The 21,409-nt window shown below is 41.5% G+C and overlaps 2 protein-coding genes across 3 annotated transcripts in view; both read left to right on the top strand.

Moving 5' to 3' along the window:
* The window catches only part of LOC308086155 (SPARC-related modular calcium-binding protein 1-like), a 28,499-nt gene extending 23,961 nt beyond the window's left edge, over positions 1 to 4,538 (top strand). Inside the window, exon 11 of one of the 2 annotated variants that reach the window (XM_080429577.1) lies at positions 4,042 to 4,538. The gene's annotated coding sequence lies outside the window, so the exon portion shown is untranslated. Of the gene's footprint in view, positions 1 to 4,033 lie in introns of both variants that reach the window. The other variant, XM_080429576.1, reaches the window with a different exon arrangement.
* LOC308084926 (exosome complex component RRP40-like) lies at positions 1,001 to 1,741 on the top strand (the record flags this gene model as incomplete). The annotated part of the gene is made up of 1 exon (XM_080427913.1): positions 1,001 to 1,741. The coding sequence occupies one exon, from the start codon at positions 1,001 to 1,003 to the stop codon at positions 1,739 to 1,741; it is 741 nt and encodes a 246-aa protein (XP_080284039.1).
* Positions 4,539 to 21,409: the final 16,871 nt, after the last annotated feature.

Genomic DNA, 21,409 nt, shown 5'->3' with positions numbered 1-21,409 from the left:
TTTACAAGCACACATCACATTAGGCATGCATCCCACTGAGCCACCAGGACAAGCAGCAACATCTTCTATTTTAAATCTTGGCGTTATGGCAGATGAAGGAGGCTGGGATGTCAGGAGCAGGAAGGATGGGAAATAGTGGGGGAGGTGTGATGCTGTGATGTCAATTACCCAGGTTTAAATCAGAAAGTGTCGGATGATCAAAAAATTTTTTGCACCCCCCTACAAGCTTCACAAAACAATTTGTCCTCATCCGCTAGTTTTGAAAATGTTTGAAAATGGAAAACCTTAAAGGTGTCTGCCTATAATGACATGTCCAAAGTAGGGACGTCACGGTTAATGTGTTTAACCCATTCATCTCGTGTCATTTTAGATTTCTTTGCAGATCTACAAGCTCATAGCGCGGCACCGAGTGCTGCGCTATGAGCTTGTAGATAATAGATTTAAAAAAATTAAAATTTGTGCAAGTCTTTAAATATGTTTTTAAAGCAAACCTTTGTAAAATATTTTCTTCCAGGGACCCCAGAAGCGAAGATTTGAGTTACAAATGTTCACTTTAAAGAATATACATTCAAAGATTTGCACACATTTTCACGATTTCTCAAAAAAATTGAAGATCTACAAGCTCATAGCGCCGCGCTATGCTTGTAGATCTGCTATTTTTGAATAGCCAAAGAAATCTTAAAAATTACACAGATGCGTTCCCGGACTGAATGGATTAATGACGTGGTGACGTTCTGTTGGCATCTTCCCAGACGGCAGTCAGGTCGAGTAACGTCATTGGGCATTCTACGTATTTAATGACATCATCACGCAATGACATCACAATGTCGTCACAATGTTTGCCATATTAGGGAGATCAACAGCCGTCGGCTTCCTTGATTGGCCGACCCAACCGATCGGCTTTGTGGATTGGCCAAACATAGAGTGACACGTGGTGCCACTGAACCAATGTAAAGCCATAACGTGCACATTAGGACTCGTGAGAAGCCGTAACGACAGCATGCATTCTGCAATTCAGGATAAAGTCGGAGAGGTTTTACTTCCAGGAGATGTTTTCTCCCTTGAACGCTCCCCAGAGACCATTGGTTTAACAGAGTCTCCTAGATGCAGTGAGAAGGTTGTGTGCGGCCCAGGGCTCCTCAGGGACGGGGACCAGGTCCGGGTGTGTAAGAGCGGGCTCCTGAGACACAAACAGCCCAACGTCTACTGGATGGAGTCCCAGCAGAGACGATACGTCCCCGCCAAAGGAGAGTGCGTGATCGGCGTCGTGACGGCCAAATCGGGAGACGTCTTCAAAGTGGACGTGGGCGGGAGCGAGCAGGCCTCTCTGTCCTACCTGGCGTTCGAGGGCGCCACCAAGAGGAACCGCCCCAACGTGCAGGTAGGAGACCTGGTGTACTGTCGGCTCCTCGTCGCCAACAAGGACATGGAACCGGAGCTGGCGTGTGTGGACGGCGGCGGTCGCTCCAACGGGATGGGGGTGTTTGGAGCGGGGGGGCTGATGTTTAAGGTCTCCCTGGGACTCGTCCGCAGGCTGCTGTCCCCTCAGAGGGACATAGTGAGGGACCTGGAGCAGCTGTTTCCCTGTGAGCTGGTCGTCGGTCTGAACGGCAGGGTGTGGGTCAAGTCCTCCAGCGTCCAGAGGACTCTGGTCGTCGCCAACCTGCTGGACAGCTGCGAGAACATGACCGCCCAGCAGAGACACGCCCTGTTCAGGAGAGTGGCGGAGGGGGCGCTATAGAGTTACGAATGGACTTGGTACCTCTGTGTTTAGTGAGGACCCGCCAGACTGTCCTCATAAGAATAGAAAATCCACAGACATTTTCTGCGGGTTCCTTCAGGAGGGTTTCATGAGGTTTCATGAGACTGTCGGTGTCAACGGTCCTCACGAATCTAGTTGTACAAACGTGTGTGTGTGTGTGTGTGTGTGTGTGTGTGTGTGTGTGTGTGTGTGTGTGTGTGTGTGTGTGTGTGTGTGTGTGTGTGTGTGTGTGTGTGTGTGTGTGTGTGTGTGTGTGTGTGAGAGTGCGTGCGTGTGTGTGTATTATTATTATTATGGTTTGGCGATGAATTGAATCTGCTTTTAGGTACTCTTATAAAGCACATCTCCCAACCATAGGGACTCCGAAATCCCCCGTACATAAACAACAGATCCAAAACGACAGGTGGTAGCTGGGGTGGTGGAGGGTGAGCAGCAATATTTGCAGGACGCAATGATAGCAGCAGCAGCAACAGCAACAGTATGAGCGCAGCTAAAGCAAGCAGAATGAGAAGTGCAAACTTCAAGCTTAAATAGAGCGGAATGTGATTGGATGAGTGGATGTGAACGTGGAGCTGAGGCGGTCCAACGGTCATCCGCCAACAACTGCACTGAGTTCCCTGGCAGAACTTGACTGTGCCAAGCGCGACGCTCATTTCTACTTATGACTGTATGGTCTCAGCTTAAAAACACTTCTAATTAGGTTCGTATCTTAGCTTATATCTCGCTGCTATGTTGGACACATGTACTGTACCTACTTCTGTGCTTGTAGGTATGTGAACTTGATGTGAACTTGGTGTGTGCGTGTGTGCGTGCGTGCGTGCGTGCGTGCGTGCGTGCGTGCGTGCGTGCGTGCGTGCGTGCGTGCGTGCGTGCGTGCGTGCGTGCGTGCGTGCGTGCGTGTGAGATTCCTCTAGTGATGAGTCTAGTCTAGTCTAAAATAAAATAAATAAAATAATATGATACAAAATAAAAAAACACAGATCATCTGAGCACAGTCCATATCCGTATTTTACAGTGGAAGCATTAATAAGAATGCTTGTTTGGTACCTGTACCGAATTAGAACTTTTTGATAGCTGTTTGTGATCAATAACGAGATCTAGTAGTTACAGTCGATGTTCCAATATATGTAACTGTAGCTGTTGTTTAAAAGTAAATAATAATACAATGACATCGCTGACCTATTTTAAGGTTATACAATTCTTTGGTTTTTTTTTTGTCTCCACGCCGAAAGGCACCCTGTCCTTCCGTCCGTGTGTGTGTGAGTCCGTGTGTCTGTCTGTGACCAGCTAATCTCCGGCACCGTTGGGCGAAACTGTGCACGCACACTCCCTGGATGCCAGAGCAGAACCTCTGCCCCGAATTCTTCAGCCCTATTATAGCGCCACCAGGAGGTCGATTTGTACAACAATTTTTTTACATTACTCCTACAAATTGTGTCCAAACATCACGCAAATCGGTACACATTATCTCTATAGTCAAGTTGGCCTACTTCCTGGGAAGTAGGCCAATTAAATTTGTAAATCTGCCATTTGTGTGAGAGAGATAGCGGTGACCTTTAGGTGCGATGGAGGAACAGCAATACGCAAACCAAAAATTTAAAGAAGACTAATGCGTTTAACACTGCTGTTCTTTTAACCCATTAAGACCGGGAAGGGAACGCATGTGTGTCATTTTAATAGTAGTCTTTGGCTATTCAAAAATAGCAGATCTATAAGCTCATAGCGCGGCACCGAGTGCCGCGCTACGAGCTTGTAGATCTGCTATTTTTGAAAAATCGTGAAAATGTGTGCAAATCTTTGAATATATATTTTTAAAGCAAACATTTGTAACTCAGATCTTTGCATCTGGGGATTCTACAAATGTCTTCTAAATCCTAAAGTTTTTTTTAAAACGTATGTTTCTACAGTATATCAGTGGTTCTCAAACTTTTTCATGTCAAGGACCCCCAAAATTATATATTTGACCGCCGACCCCATCTCAAAATATAATTGCTTTAAAAATATATATATATTCAAAGATTTGCACAAATATGCACAATTTAAAAAAGAATAGCAGATTTAGATCTGCTATTTTTGAATAGCTCAAAGAAATCTAAAAATGACACAGATGCGTTCCCGGTCTTAAAAGGTTAATGATTCTTCTCAGTGAGTTTTAATCGCTACATTAATAATGTCTTCCTTTCTCCCCTTCTTCCCCTCTTCCCTTCTTCACTTCTTCCCTTCTTCCCTTCTTCCCTTCTCCGTCTCGTCTCGTCCTCACGTCACCTTCAGCACCACAGGGAGCTGCAGCAGCTGGAAGATGCCTCTGATGTGACAAGGTCCAATGTTCGTCTTCTGTCACTTTGTTTTCACATGTTCTTGTTCCCTACCTCATTCCCTTGCTCCTTACCTTTTCACCATCTTTTTTTATAACCGCGTTGATTCATATACTTTGACTATGCTATAGATACATGCTGCCTGTTTAGTTTTTTTTATACTTGTGACATGTTTGATACATGACAAATTATACAGCACTTTCTAAAGCATTGACAGGCCTTGGCCAATGTTTATGTCCATTTCGGAACATATAATTTTATACCTATACAACTGTTTCCGTTTTTAAATTGGAAACGTATCAATATCTATGCATATTAGCTATTGCCTCCTGTAAAAATGTATGTAATTTGTTGTTGCAGTTTCTGTGATGTTATATACAGTATTACATAATTCATGACATGTTTTGTGATGGATTCATAGGTAATCAATCTATGTGTATGTTCTTTACACAGTGAATAAATTCAACAGATAGTAACCACTGTACCTGCTACTCTTTTAAACATGTAATGTAAAAATGCATAAAAAACAAGTCTCAGTTGTCCCAATGAGCTTTTAATTATATATGTTAATGAAGCTGTATCATCATACAGTATTCTACCATCTACGGTATTTAAAGAGAAATGCCAAATTTCCCCTTCCACATGATGATTCCACTAGCCTGCTTCTCCTTGACTTGAATTAGAGAACTGTCTCTACAGTCATCTGTGCCTGAAGCCTACATTATATTTTGTTGTATTTATGTTATTCCCTTCATGAAAGTAACAGACTTTGTTACTCCCTGAAAGTAACAGACTTTGTTACTCCCTGAAAGTAACATACTTTGTTACTCCCTGAAAGTAACATACTTTGTTACTCCCTGAAAGTAACAGACTTTGTTACTCCCTGAAAGTAACAGACTTTGTTACTCCCTGAAAGTAACAGACTTTGTTACTCCCTGAAAGTAACAGACTTTGTTACTCCCTGAAAGTAACAGACTTTGGTACTCCCTGAAAGTAACAGACTTGGTTACTCCCTGAAAGTAACAGACTTTGTTTTACTCCCTGAAAGTAACATACTTTGTTACTCCCTGAAAGTAACAGACTTTGTTACTCCCTGAAAGTAACAGACTTTGCGCGTACAGTGCAACAAAGTATCATTTAGACTTAATAGAACACACACTGATGTGATGCTCCAATGGGAGACATCATAGTGAGAATGGTGACTGTGACATTTGGGATGCTGACATAATGGTAGTCTACCTTTTATTCTTCTCAACCAAGTAATAGTCAGGGGATATTAAAAAAATCTTGGAATAAATTCCTTACCAAAAAAAATCTTCACCAATGTGTTTGTAAAGGTGTCTAGTAACACATCTCACAAAGACTGAAATGCAGTCCCCCTAGGAGAATTTTTGACAGCTCCTTAAAGTTGGGGTACCCACCATAACCTTGGTTAAAAAAAAATCCCCCAAAAAATCTAATTTTAATTCTGTTTTAAGTAGCATGTGAGGTGTCAAACTAGGATGTTTTTATGATTCTGAATCCATTGCAAGCATTTGTTTTGCACCAAAACCACTCCTTGGGCTAAAAACGTCCCTATCTCAATGGGCTTTTTACACAAAAAGTATACCTGGAAAAGGATGGCTATGGCCGTTTTTAGCCCAAGGAGTGGTTTTGGTGCAAAACAAATGCTTGCAATGGATTCAGAATCATAAAAACACCCTAGTTTGACCCCTCACATGCTACTTAAAACAGAGTTAAATTTTGATTTTTTTTTAACCAAGGTTATGGTGGGTACCCCAACTTTAAGGAGCTGTCAAAAATTCTCCTAGGGGGACTGCATTTCAGTCTTTGTGAGATGTGTTACTAGACACCTTTACAAACACATTGGAGAAGATTTTTTTTGGTAAGGAATTTATTCCAAGATTGGAAAATATTCTGCTAATATCCCCTGACTATAAGTCCTATTTTTTACTTCGTCATTATGGCTATTTTCACATGGTAAAAATAGCCAATCTACAAGCTCTCAATGCCTCGAATCACTGCTGTTTTGGCTATTTTATGAATACAAATACATTTGATTTTTTTTTAAAATAAGGACACCATGTTGAAAGTGGTTAAGTGCTCATTTAAAATGAATCCCATGGGGTTTAAAAACAAATCATGCAGTTTGAGGGGCAATGTAAGCCAAGCAAAGTGCTTCATCAAACAGTCATGTCCCAGGCTAACTATGGGTGTTCATGAAAAATGGAAGTGTCTGCCTTGCTTGTGTGGTACTGGTAACCTAACCAGTACATCAGTAGGCTTAAGGCCTCTCTTGACCACCTCAGTATTTCGTTTTTAATGCGTTTGTTATTTCATTAGTCTTCCTTTTATCATCCATGTAATAGCTCTAATGCACGCATTTGCATGCACACTAACATCCCCTGATAATCTGTAGCTTTAATGAGCTTTTATAGTCTACGAATGGTCTGTTTCCATGGTAATCTAGGATGTTCACGTACACAGGGATATTCATAGGGTGAAACAGGGATATGAGATGAGTTATGGATATGCATAAAATGACTTAAATAATAAAAGCTTCCCCAAGAAGGGAGCTTTTTTCCATCTTTTTATTCATCTTTTTGTGCAGGTCTTTCTAATCTACAATCTAACACAGAGGTTCTCAACCTCTGAGTCGGGACCCCCAGGCGGGTCCCCACATGATTTTGGGGGGTCCCCAGATGACAGCAAAGTAATCTGGGGACCACCTAAAAAAGAAAACAAATGAATTGAAATAAAAAAGACCATTACTGCTTCAAAAATAGTCAACAAACTATACTATTAAAACAAATTAAAATAGCTGATCTACAAGCTCACAACGCCTCTCGTTGCGAGCTTGTTGATTGGCTATTTTCACGATATTTATCTGTGGAACCGAGTCAAATTAAATGTAATGCCTCAACTCCTTCAATTACAAGTGTTTGTCAGGGTGGGGGGGTCCCCAGTTCACATATGATTATTTTGGGGGGTCGTGGCCTGAAAAGGTTAAGAACCACTGGTCTAACTAACACACCCGTTGACCAGAGTCCCCCAGGGGCCGCCTCCTGTTTTCACTCTACACTTAATAGCCTTGCCGAAAATAGCTGATCTACAACCTCACAACGGTGTCGCAAGACTTGCAACGCATTGTGTTTGGAGCTTATAGATCTGCTATTTTTGCTGGACCCCAGAAGAGGCACGCTACAGTATGATATAGTGGATGGGATATTCTACACTTTTAAAATACTTTAAAGTTTGAGTTCATTACAAATCATGTAGTTTTTCTGGACAGTATATTAAATGCATGAGACATATTCTATTCATACTGAATTATGTGCCGGATCTAGGGAGTTTTACCATGGTGAGCATTACACATTGCATAGTGCAGCTATGTGTCAGAGTGCGAGTTCGGAGGACCCAAAAGCAGTACGACAACGCAGGAATCAAAGTTCTGTAGGTTTATTCTCCAACTCAAACTTCCCATAAAATGGGGATGTCAAAACAAGGACACAATATACAAATGACTTTCAGCCTAAGAACAGAACATAACTCACTAGACAATAAACGACGACCTGACTAGCAACAGAACAAACAGGGGAATATATATAGACACAGGGTTAACTGGACACAGGTGAACACAAGACAAATCAGCACAGGGATTGGCTGGGGCACAACAGGACACAGGTGGAGAACATAACTAATACATACTGGTGAGACAAGACAGGAAGCGATAACAAGGCAGACAGGAAACAATACTACAAAATAAGAGTAGACAACATCATGGCAAAAGGCAACAGAGTAACAACAAATGATCTAATATGCAAATAGAACAAGCAGTAAGCAGAACATACAATATTCAGAATACAGAACATGCAGTATGCACTTTAGGCCTAACCGGCCTAAAGTGTCCACGACCCTATAAGGGCATTCAAGGTCTAAATAATAAAGTCGGCCTAACCGCTCTAAAGTGTCCATGACCATATAAGGGCATTCAAGGTCTAAATAATAGAGTCAAAGTCCACAGCCCGAGGAGCGGACCGTGACACTATGCGTATATTGATTCCTCATAATGAATGTGTCATGAAACATTTCTGTATTTGATTCATTTCTTACGTTTTCTGTAGAAGTCCATTGCCTGTGTGGAAGCGGAACGGATACAATTTCAATACATTTAAAAAACAAAAACTCTGCTGTCTGTGCTGTTCTATTCCATGTGCTACAGTGAAATCACAAACGTTGACAGAAATATAAAATGGCTTCGTTCAGGAACACTGTTTGTATAGAGATGGACTGTGTTTGGTTGTATACGGTTTCCTCAGTAACTGCATAGTTACCCTCTACTGATAAACAAATCACTAATCACTAAATAAACAGGAACCAGCCAAGCATAATGCTCCCCCGAAAGCCCTAATGATGGCTAAATTCCCAGGGTGCTCCTGTCCAATGTAGTGAGTTCTGTGGACCTTAACAAAGCACCTTGGCATTTCTAGCTGGGACCAAGTGCCCAGAACAACAAGCTACATGTCCAGCATGATTAAATCATGTTCCCTATGGTGATGTCCCAGCCAAGCCATAGGAGACGGTGAGATGGTGACCATATACAGCCCTCAGTGTCCAAATCCTCAGTGTTCATTTTGTAACTCTGAGAGTATACATATGCAATCAAATGGACCATTACGGGTCCATTTGGTTACACTTGTACACGCTCAGAGTTACATTAACACTCAGGCATTTGTAGAGTGTTTGTCATTTAGCCCTCCCCCTGCCTCCTTAACAATACCATGTGGTGCCACATACAGCTGCATGGAGCCCGGGGGACAGCGGTGACGGGTATAATGGTTGTTTTGTCACAGTAATGACTGCCTGCTTATCTAGCCCTCAGGGCCGGGGCTGGGGAGGTCATAAGGGGCGGGGCGGGGCAGAGGGTTTTGGCAGCTCTCTCTCTCCGGTCAATACTAACCAGCACCTTTCCTGAGGCTTTACATGTACAGTATAGCATTACATGGTTGTCTCCGCCAGTCCGAAAGGCATGGAGAGTATGTTTTACCCCCTGTCCGTCCGTCCGTGTGTCCATCTGTATGTGAGCAGCTAATTACTGAAGGAAAAGACAACAATGATACTGCTCTGACATAAGGTTCAATGATTTACGGCTCATTTAGCACCCAGCTAGAACGGGAACAAGGTCATGTGTTTATTGTGTTCTCATGATTCTGTGTAGTTACTTTGCATGTGTTCATATTAACAGAGAGAGAAGGTGTTTGAAACTACTGCTGTCATGCTGAAACTATATCATCTATGCTGTAATACTAGAAGTGGGGCGTCTTATTTAACTATGGCCAGTAGATGGCACTACATCCCCTACATTTACTATGAAAACAGCACCACAGGTAGATGAGGGAAATCCCCATAATCCATACAGTATAATAGCCCCGGGGACACACCCTAGAAACACATTGATGTAGATTTAACAATACCACAGATATGGATTTCGTCATGTGGATTTCACAGAATTAAAGAGTTATGAATCCAAATGGTTGGCGGTACTGAGATTATGAGGGATGGAGGGGGAGGGGTGGGGGGTAGCTTGAAATGTGTGTGTGAATAATGTGATATTGATATGAATTATAGATGAGCTACAGCATTCATACTGTATATGGGTTTGCAATTGGTACACTGGGGGTGTGTGTGTGTGCGTGTGCGTGTGCGTGGGTGGGTGGGTGGGTGGGTGGGTGTGGGTGTGCACAAATGTGCTGTATGCCTATCTATCATTGATCACTGTCTTGGTGTGTGTGTGTGTGTGTGTGTGTGTGTGTGTGTGTGTGTGTGTGTGTGTGTGTGTGTGTGTGTGTGTGTGTGTGTGTGTGTGTGTGTGTGTGTGTGTGTGTGTGTGTGTGTGTGTGTGTGTGTGTGTGTTTGTGTTTGTTGTGTGCGCGCTGTATGCCTATTTATCACTGATCACAGTGTGTGTCGGTGTGTCTATTTGTTTCTCTGTGTGTGCATCCTGCGTTCCCAAACCCCAGGGTGAGAGGTGAAGTGGATCCCTGTCCAGTCTGTATGAGTAACAACAGGAAAATGGCTTACAGGACACAAAGTCAGAATGATAAATCACACACACACACACACACACACACACACACACACACACACACACACACACACACACACACACACACACACACACACACACACACACACACAGAGAGTACATTTGCATGCTATGATTAATCTATAAATTCATGTAGTAAAATCCTCACCTGCCACTTGCCTATCTGGCGATGTGCTCCGGTCCATGACTTTGACTTAAGACCACACCTTTGGACTGATGAGATGAGAAGTACTCCTTGGCTCGTATCGACGTATGTAAAGTAGTTTCATTGTACTATATTGTACAGACCACACATTGGGAGAGACACATACATAATACATCGACAAAGGAAACAGTACTATACGGTAAGACAATCTACAACTCAATCTGCAACTCAAACTCAAAGCAAAAGAAAGAGCCTACATTTATTTATTTTTGCTTTCAAAAGAAGCCAAAGAAAAACAGTTATTTATTCTGAACAAATTAATATTTTGGATTATGCAGACATTCTTGTGAATGCAAGACTTGCTGTAATTAATAATGTGCTCTTGGGCAACTTGCCAAGTCAAACATCCATTAAATTGAAGCAATGAAATGTGTAATATTGTGTCCCACAGAGAAGGGACTAAGGGAGTTGGTTATACGAACTAATCAATGTTCATAGTGCAGTAGGTAATAAGGGACAAGAAAAAATATATAATGGAGGGGGGAATTGTGTTTCTTGGGTCTCATACCATCATTCACTATAGGGCATAGCAGTGTGTATATACAATTTATTGCATTTTTAATTATATGATTTACTATATTTAATAAATACCCTTTGTTTATCGGTTTAGAGGAAAAATAAATCTCCACAGAATCAAAGGTTTTATGGTCATGATTCACCAGGAGCCTAGATAGCTTGATTCTAGGCTTAAAATAATTGATATAAATAGTTTTGGAAATCTCTATGGGAAAAATAAATGCAATTTTTTGGGGTGGAACCACAAAATGGCCACCAATGCTATGCCCTATACAGTAGATTAAATACTAATTAGTGATTGGCCTCGGGGCGGCTTCCATAGGTAATGTAATATAATTGCACATGAATCAGAGCCGTGGGATGGCAAGGCTGTTTTATAATTTTTATAATATTAAGGGACAGTGATTAATAACGGTTTAGTGAGGACAACCTGCGGTTGAAGGGTCAAGGTGGAGGGTTTCATATCCAATCTGTTCACAGTGGTCAGCTGTGGACTGTGGCACTTGAGACCAGTGCTAGCAATGAGTCCGGTCTCAAGACCACATTTTGATTGTCTTGGTATCCTCTTGGTCTCGCCTGCAATTATTTTGTTGGTCTTGACTCAGTCTCAGACCAGAGGATTCAGGATTTTTAGTTTCTCAGAGGTTGGCTATACTGCAGCTCTAGGAGATTTACTGTCAATACAAAATCACCATGTCAATATGACATCGGATTCGTCAATATGAGTGTCCAGATGTCTTGTGCTCCTTAAGGACATTGTAGCTTTTTACTTATTTTAGTGTTTATTTTTATAAGCTCCACAGTAGCCATATTATTTGGGTATGACACAATACTGGGCTTAAAGGGCCATGACACCCCAGGCTGATTTCGTTTTCCAGTTCAGTTTAAAAACTATAGCAGATGAAACAACACATGACAGACTAGTAAAATACAAGCGGCACCAAACAAATGAATAATGAGTGTGTTAGATTGTGTCCAGAGCCATGGCATGCCACTGTGCAAGCATGATGGACCGCATTAACACCTCTAAAATCTAACACTCCCATTATTAACTTGATTAGCTGCAGCTGTGCTGCTTACAAGCCCGCCATGTTTTACCCTGCTGTAGTTTTTCACCTGACGTGGAAAACAAACTACAAAATCAGCCTATTCACCTGTTTCCTAGGCTGTGTGTTTTCCACTTCCTGTTGATTTCATTGGATATCATTGGTCATCTGACCAGTTTCATTGGATGTCATTGGATCAAATCGACAGGAAGTGGAAAACACACAGCCTAGGAAACAGGTGGATAGGGTGTCATGCCCCTTTAACAGATTTGCCTATCGCTCACCAAAAAACAGTGGTGTAAGTACAATTGCTCAAGTACTGTACTGTACTTAAGTAAAATTTTGAGGTACTTTTACTTTACTGTAGGATTTCCAATTGTCAATACTCATTGTCATACGTTTATTTCTACTCCACTACATCTCAGAGGCAAATATTGTACTGTACTTTTACTCCAGTACAATTATTTGAAAACTTTAGTTACCAGTAACTTTGCCGATATAAATTATTACATTATAAAACATACATTAACCACTTCAGCCCTATTTTATACCTAGGCTATTTGAAAATAGCCGATCTACAAGCTCACAACGCGTCGCGATGCGACTTTGTGAGTTTGTAGATCTGCACAAACATTTTAGTACTTTTACTTTTGGTACTTTAAGTACATTTTGATACCAATACTTTTGTGCTTTTACTCAAGTAAATTTTTAATTCTGGACTTTTACTTGTAACAGAGTACTTCTACATTGCAGTATTGATACTTTTACTTCAGTAAAACATTTGAGGTCTTTGTCCACCACTGCCAAAAAACATACTGTATCCACTGGGACCAGATGCTGGAGTGCACCGAGACAGACTATTGAACACAAAGAGGTGCCATTGGGGGTGAAGAGGTCCTGTGGGTCTACTCTACAGAGATCTGAATGGATAGCATCCCTACCTGGAATGGGAACTGTAATGACCTCGCATGGAAATGCAAAGGGTCGTGCAGACAGCCAAGCCTATCAGTGGGGGAAGAAGAGCCGGTCTCTGTGAGCGACTCAACCGGAGACCAAACGGAACACCGCTACCTCTATCCACTGTCAACTCAATGCATAATAAGATGGATGAACTCTCCATTAAATACCACCAGGAGACCAAGCAATGCAACGTGATCTGTTTCATGGATACGTTTCTAATGCCACTCATTTTTAATGAGGCAATAACACCAGGTGGCTTCTCCGTGTTCCACATAGGAAGAAATCATAATTTGTGTGATCAGCATTTTGTTGTTTTGTTCATCCAGGAGTACCTTGCACTGCTCTGTAGACCATACTATTTACCACGCAAATTCACAGCTATGAACTATACCTCAGCGTCCCTTCCACACTTGACACCAATGTCAGAAACCTAGGGCTCAACCTCAGCCTGTGCAGCTGGATCCTGGACTGTCAATAGGAACGACGATAAGTGGTGAGAATGGGATCTAAAACGTCTAGAATCCTTAACACAAGAGCCCCTTAGGGATGTGTCCTGAGCCCCCTCATCTACTCCCTGTACACCTTTTTTTGTGGCTTTTATGCCTTTATTGATAGGACAGTAGACTGACAGGAAATGGGGAGAGAGAGATGGGGAGTGACATGCAGCAAAGGCCGTCGGGATGGGGACTCGAACCTGCGACACGCTGTTCGGCTACACTGAACCTGGACTGTGCCTGGACCGCTACGCCGGCGGCCCAGGCCGACAACAGTGATTGGAGTGGACTACAGGAGGGCACACCCCCATCTACTGTACATAGACGACGCTACAGTGGAGAGAGTCAGTGACTTCCTCTCCCTGGGAGTCCACATCACTGAGAAACTCACCTGGGACGTCACACTGAAAGGGAGGTGAATGATGAAGGCACAACGCTTTTTCAAGTGACTGAAATAGCAGAATAGCAGGTCCTGCGGGCCTTCTACAGGGTTTACTATCGAGATCATCCTGACTGGATGCATCACTGCATGGCATGGGAGCTGTACTTACTGACCTCACAAGGGTCATGCAGGGAGCCGAAAACATCAGTGGATGTGAACTTATCTCCATCCAAGACACGTACGATGAACACTGTGTGAGCTACTGGCAGTAGATTGCTAAAGAGCCTCTGTCCCCACTCCCCAGACAATCAGGCACAAGCTGGCCAAAGCAAAGAAGAAGAAGCTTAGGAAACGGTAATACCCCCAAATCTCCCCAGCTGTTTAAATGTTTTTGCTATTACTAATGCTGCAACAATGTCTGAGGAGCTAAAGAAAACTAATTTACAATTTACGCATTAATTAATCTACTTAATTATTTGAGTAATTAATGGGTATATATTGCTTATTTAAAATGCTAAATACTAGTGGTGTAATTTATTAACTCATACTTTTGAATACAAAGTATGATTTTGAGTATGCAAGGTTTGATTATACAAATGGTGATGATGTCCGGTGATGAGCCAAGCAAAACCTTGTTGTATATGTAAAATAAGCTACCCATCAGTAAGCCTTTTATGAAGGAGAAACTATGGTATGTACCATTTACTTTTGAGGCATTTAGCAGCAGTTTGCAGAGTGACTTACAAAGTGAAGATAATGCCTTCAGTAGTGTGGGTTAGAATGCATAACTAATTTACTGATTTTTTTTTACCAGCTTGAGGAATTCATATTTATGTTAAAGAGACAAGCATAATTTAGAACGTAAAACGGATTTGTCTAATTTTGTCTAAAAGTGACCAAGATAGCAATAGGCAAGTGTGTGCCTCACTACACAGATTGACCTGCATGGTCCAAACAGGTGTTTGGCATAAACCATGATCCTGCTGGTTTGCAAATGACACAACCCCTACTACCTCTCCTCCCACACAGCACATGGTGACTCCCTAAAATACCAAAGTGGATCAAAACTGCACCTCAGGAAATTGTCACCAATGATCCTGCCCCAAAATAGGGCCCTTAGTCTTGTTAACTAGGCACTAGGCATCTTGTAAATGTGGAGTGTTACAGACTCTGCCCCTGAGCTTGTAGATCGGCTATTTTCAGCGAAGATTTTTAATGTAGAGCAAAAACCACTAGTATATGAGGGACTCTGGTCCATGAAGGTTTAAGTGGTTAAATGACTCACTGAAGTCCTTCCATAAGCTCCCTGTTCGGCTTCCACTGTCCAAAACAGTAAGTACGAAATGTTTTACTTTTCTGAGGCCACGACCTATGAGACAGAGTATGTAATTAGCACATATCTGTGGTAATTAGAGTAGAGTAAAGAGGTGCTGGGCTGATACATTAATTGAGGCTGAACTGCAGTGCAGAATCGGTGTCATTGTACCTGTACACATCAAAGCTCAGAGAAGCACAAAATGATACTCAGTGCATGCAGTGCTTTAGACCGTTTGGTTCTCAAAGTGGGGTCCGGGGACCCCCAGGGGTCCTTGGGGGGGGTTTCAGGGGGTCCCCAGCTAAATGTGTTAAAATAGCAACACAATAATTGTAACCACTTTAACCTTTTATACTTTGGCTATTCAAAAATAGCAGATATACAAGCTCATAGCACGGCACCAAGTGCCACGCTATGAGCTTGTAGATCTATCTATCCATAAGCATTAAGTTGTTATATTATGAATATATACTCAGATAAGGTAACGCCTGTATTAATTTGTCACCCAGCCTTTCTCTTGTACAATAGAGTTTAGATATGTATCCCGATAAGGAATACAGTGTTTGTCTTGCTCAAGGGATAGATATCTCTTCAACCGAAGACGGATATTCTTTCCCTTTGTCTGCTCCACTGAGGCAGATGAGAAACGTCTGGGAACGAGGCTACCACTGAGGGCTTCGATCAAGGCTTCCTGGCATTTGTTTCATACAGAATGTAAAACCTCTATAGTATACTATCTGTAGAAACTATTGTGGCATCAGTGTGACATTGGCTGCATGCAAATTGCACCATGAAATTCAAACCATAATTAACTTTATACTGAGAATATTATATATATATATATATATATGCATGCATAATATGTGTTTATGCACAAACACCAGTTTATTGTCTCTGTAACAGTGAAGCTGATTGCATAGTCATAGTATACAGTATGCTGTCAAATATGACACAAAAACAACAGGTCCTTAATTGAGTACAGAGGCAAAGGACAGTGCATGCGAGATGCAAGATGGAGTACACAGATGGTTTTTGGCATCATTACTTACTCGTGGGGGTTTAGCCCATTAAAACCGGGAAAGCATCTGTGTCGTTTTAGATTTTGGCGTTGGCTATTCAAAAATAGCAGATATACAAGCTTGCAGCGCGGCACGAAGTGAGCTTGTACATCTGCTTTTTTCATCTGTTTCATTTTAAGATTTCTTTGGCTATTCAAAAATAGCCGATATACAAGCTCATTTTTTTCAAATCTTTGAATACAAATATTTTTTAAAGCTAACATTTGTAACTCAAATCTTTGCTTCTGGGGGTCCCTGGAACAAAATATTTTGAGATGGGGGTCCGCGGCCAAATACATATCATTTTCGGTGGTCCTTGACATGAAAAAAGGTTGGGAACCACTGATTATAGCAACATGAGTTTAAAAAAAACAGTTTTAGAAGACATTTGTAGAATCCCCCAAATGCAAAGATTTGAGTTAAAAATGTTATACGCACTATGAGCTTGTAGATCTGCTATTTTTGAATAGCCAAAGAAATCTAAAAAATTACACAGATGCGTTCCCGGTCTTAATGGGTTAATGGGTTGTTAGGCTGTCAAAAAGGGTTCCCCCAGCATCCCAGTCCAGAGCCAACCTCTCCAGGTGTCCTCCAGGAGTGGCCCACCAGCCCATCCACTTGGCATCTGCCTCCAAGTCTCTGTGCCAGGTGTCTAGTGGTCGTCCTCTCTTTCTTTTCTCTTAGGGGTTCCACTTGAGGGCTTTTGGCATCACAAAATGGAGCGCATTCTGTTAACAAATTATAAAGCCATCACACTCGTGTCGTGTTGTCAGTCGAAAGCACAGCTTCTGAGTTGTAGTTTGCTGGCAGTCCAATCTTTTAGTGGCATGCAGGAGCTGACAGTAATTATTGTACCATGTACCAATTGTTCCATCAAAGTCTAAATAACACTTTTTTTTGTTGTTGACAAAGTATGGTTCGTTTTTATTTCCGACATCCGGCCCGTTGCCACAGCTACACGACTGACTGCCAGCGTCTCTCATTTCCTGACTTTGCTCCTTTGAAATCTCTGCCCTGCTCTTTCTTTGTTCTACTTTTTTTCCAATTTTCATTCGTAGCTGGCAGTGCATGGGAGTTCAGCTCTACAAAGCCACTGTGAAAACTCCCAGACACACCAATGCACAGCTGATCCACTGCTCTAATTATTTCTGAACACTTCTTACAGTCTCTGACATTCATAGCCTGACTGCCCACACCACCACCCTCACTCTGACTTCAAACCCTGGTGCTCCTGAGGATTATGCCATTATATTGACTGCATTATGGTTTAACCCCTTAAGACTGGGAACGCATCGGTGTGTCATTTTTAAGATTTCTTTGGCTATTCAAAAATAGCAGATATACAAGCTCATAGCGTGGCCGTGCTATGAACTTGTAGATCTGCTATTTTTGAAGATTTGTGCAAATCTTTGAATATATATATTTTTTTAACTCTTGTTACAACTCCTGGGGGTCCCTGGAACAAAATATTTTGAGATGGGGGTCCACGGCCAAATACATACAATTTTTGAGAACCACTGACATTGTAGCAACATACGTTTTTTCAAAAAACTGTTAAGATTTAGAAGACATTTGTAGAATCCCCAGAAGCAAAGATTTGAGTTACAAATGTTCGCTCAAAAATATATATTCAAAGAGCCACGATTTCCCACGATTTTTCCCCAAAATAGCAGATCTACAAGCTCATAGCGAGTGCCGCGCTATGAGCTTGTAGATCTGCTATTTTTGAATAGCCAAAGTATAAAATATGGTTAAAGTGGTTAAACAGATGCGTTCCCGGTCTTAAAGGGTTAAGCATATTCATTATCGTTTTATACTCTCTCTTTCTCTCTCTCTCACACACACTCAGACTTGCACGCACACACGCGCACACACACACTATCCCATAATTTTCTTTCTCTCGTCAGCCCACAATTACCTTCCAATCCCAGTTCTCTCCTCTCCTCTGCAAACGGTACTTTCTCCTATGTTTCTATCACTCCCAGACTTCCCCTCGACTTTAGCTTCTCAACATTTCTCTCTCTCCTCGGTGCATCATCATTTTTCTTATCTCTAGCCTTGTTTGCATCCTTTCACCTGCTTCTCTGCAGAGACTGGTTTGAGGCTTGAAATTGGAGACTGCTTTGAAGTCTGGGGCAAGTCTGGGAACTTAGTTTCCCCAAAACTGAAAACAACATATTCATACAGTAGTTAATATAATTGTCTGTAATAATAAACTTTTGTTTGTTCTGTTTAGTCCCCCCCACCCCCACCCCTTCCAACCACTAAATTACAAAATGAATATGCATTCAATGTTTGAATTGTAATAAATGTGGCGAATAATAACCCCCCCCCCAAAAAGCGAAATTCGTAATTTTTGTGTTCAAAATTCAATTCACAAACGCACTTATCGATTATTCGATTACTCAAAAAAGTAATCGATAGAATAATTGCTATGAAAATCATTGATAATTGCATGAGGACTGCGATTATAACTGTAATACTACAAGTACTGTACAACAAGAAGTTGAGGCACTTTTAGCAACACAAAAAGAAACAAGAGATAGAGGGGAGATGACATGTACAGTAGTACCTCCAGCTGGATTCAAACCGGGGCTAGCTGGGAGAAGGAATGCATGCACTCCTCACCAAGTTTTTTTCCCCGCTCAGAGTAATTTACGAGTACCTGTCAATTCGCCCTATTCAATATTTCGTTTCCTAGACCTAGACGTGGTGCAAACTTCATTTAGCCTACATTAAAATTGGTAAAAACCACTCCAATTTACTGTAGGTAAGATATCTCTGCTGTCGGCCAGAAACCAGCTAACTCCAAAATGTTCATTTTTCAGGAAATGACAAAAACAAAACAAAAAGTGGAGTTAGGAGGTTTTGTTCATCATTGATAAGAACAGCTGAATGGACCTCCAAGCTCACAATGAGGTTGGAGGTCAAAAGGGGGTGGAGCCTGGAGTCAGCAAAACCAGCTAACTCCACCCCCTTTTGGTGGAGTTAGCTGGTTTAGCAGAAAGTTTGAGGATCCAATGGAGTCTGGCATTGCCCAGGCACATTCCAGCCATATGCTAGATTTCACCTAGCCTTGTTCTTGTCAATGACTTTCTGAGAGTGTTTTAAATGTAGGTAGTGCTCTACTAATAGAAGTTGTAGAAATACTAAATGGCCCCAAATGGACCTCCATTTTGCTCAGTTTTTACTCTGAGGATTTGACTGCGCAAAATCTCTCATATGCTCCCATTCTCTGTGTGACACACACACACCTCTCTCTCTAGCACACATAAGCATACCCTCCTTCTTTAGCATCAATCTCTCCCTTTCTCTCTGCCTCCCTTTCTATCAGTCTTCCCTATCTATCCCACTTTCCCCCTGGCTGCTTGTTGGTGCAAGCATCTCTAGCATGCCATCTCTTGCCCTCGAGCACACTTATTTCACTGTAATTTGTTTTCTTAGAGGTGTGTGTATGTGTGCTTTGAGAGAGAGAAGGAAATTGCCCTGGAGTGGCCATATCTGATTTAATTTAGATTAACCCATTCAAACCGGGAACGCATCTGTGTAACCACTTGATCCATATTTCATACTTTGGCTATTCAAAAATAGTAGATCTACAACCTCATAGCGCGGCACCGAGTGCCCCGCTATGAGGTTGTATATCTGCAATTTTTGAAAAATCTGAAACATTTTGTGCAAATATTTGAATATATATATATTTTTAAAGGTAACATTTGTAACTCAAATCTTTGCTTCTGGGGGGTCCCTGGAACAACATATTTTGAGATGGGGGTTGGCGGCCAAATACATATCATTTTGGGATTGACATGAAACAGTTTGAGAACCACTGATATAGAAACATAGGATTCAGAAGACATTTGTAGAATCCCCAGAAGCAAAGATTTGAGGCACAAATTTGCCTTAAAATATATGTATATTCAAAGATTTGCACACATTTTCACGATTTTTCAAAAATAGCAGATCTACAAGCTCATCTGTGCCACACTATGAGCTTGTAGATCTGCTATTTTTGAATAGCCAAATACATCTAAAAATGACACCCATTCTTTCCCGATCTAAATGGGTTAAGTGTGTCATGCAGACCATGATGTTTGGTCAGGGGTTTGAGACCATTTACTGTTACAGGCCCCGCAGTGACACTGAAGCCTGGTGGTAATATTGCTTTCTGAAAGGAAAACCACTCCCCTACAACCACCAACACATTACTCTGCCACTTCAGATTACTCCGCCACTATTACTTTTGTTGAGAGGAAATGGACAAAATATAAGGACGGGAAGTGTTATATAAGTGAAAGATAAAGCTGGGGTAGATGCGTACAGTAGCCTACACTCCATAAAACCAGGAAATGGACATGTGATTGCAATCCAAAATATTGAATCAGCAACTCCCCTGTTGCTTCAGAGCACCTCTGGTCAAAAAGAAAACTCACAAAAAAGTAATAACCACTGAAATATTCATAAAAGCACGGACAAACAGACTGTCAGACTTTTAATGCAAATATGCAGACCTGCTCTCATTGATAGAATTGTTTGTGTTTTAGTGTCATGTCTTTCATTGGCACATGTTTTTATTGTTTGGGAACCTCTGACATAAGACAATTGTTTTCTATCACTATGTAATAGACAATAAAAAAATGTGTTCGTTTTTTGCCGCTTATTATTAATATTTTTTAAACATTGAATCTATTGGCAAAATATACAAAACAGGGGTCATCAATATGTCCGTACACGGACAAATGTGTCCGTGGCAAAGACTTGGTCTTGTCCGTGGCAAACTTTTGATTTACACACCATTATAATGTTCTTGATCATAAGACCCAATTACTGAATGTCAAGTCTCCAGGTTTTCTTCAGAATATGTATGACTCTGAATTACTATGACACTACGTATTGCACATTAGGAGCCCTAGTAGTACTAGTGGTTCTCAAATGTTTTATTTGCTAGGACCACCATAACTCTGAGAGTGTACAAATGGAACCCTTACGGGTCCATTTGGTTCCATTTGTACACTCTCAGAGTTACAGACCTGTTATTGTCATTCAGGGCTAGCTCTTTATGTGTTTCAGGTAATATTGTTGTCCACTCATTTTGTATGTCTGTGGCAAAAATTTAATTTTGACCAAAATTTCCACCACAAGACAGCATGACCCCTGATACAAACTTAAAAATGTAGTGTCCTTTCAAACAGTGTTGTAAAGGTAAAAGGTAATTGGTAACATCCTTTTAGAGTTAATAATCGTTTCCTT

This window comes from Gymnoscopelus braueri, assembly GCF_963280865.1.
Source record: "Gymnoscopelus braueri genome assembly, chromosome: 5".
Classification (NCBI taxonomy): domain Eukaryota; kingdom Metazoa; phylum Chordata; class Actinopteri; order Myctophiformes; family Myctophidae; genus Gymnoscopelus; species Gymnoscopelus braueri.
This window is presented reverse-complemented; position numbering and strand designations above follow the sequence as displayed.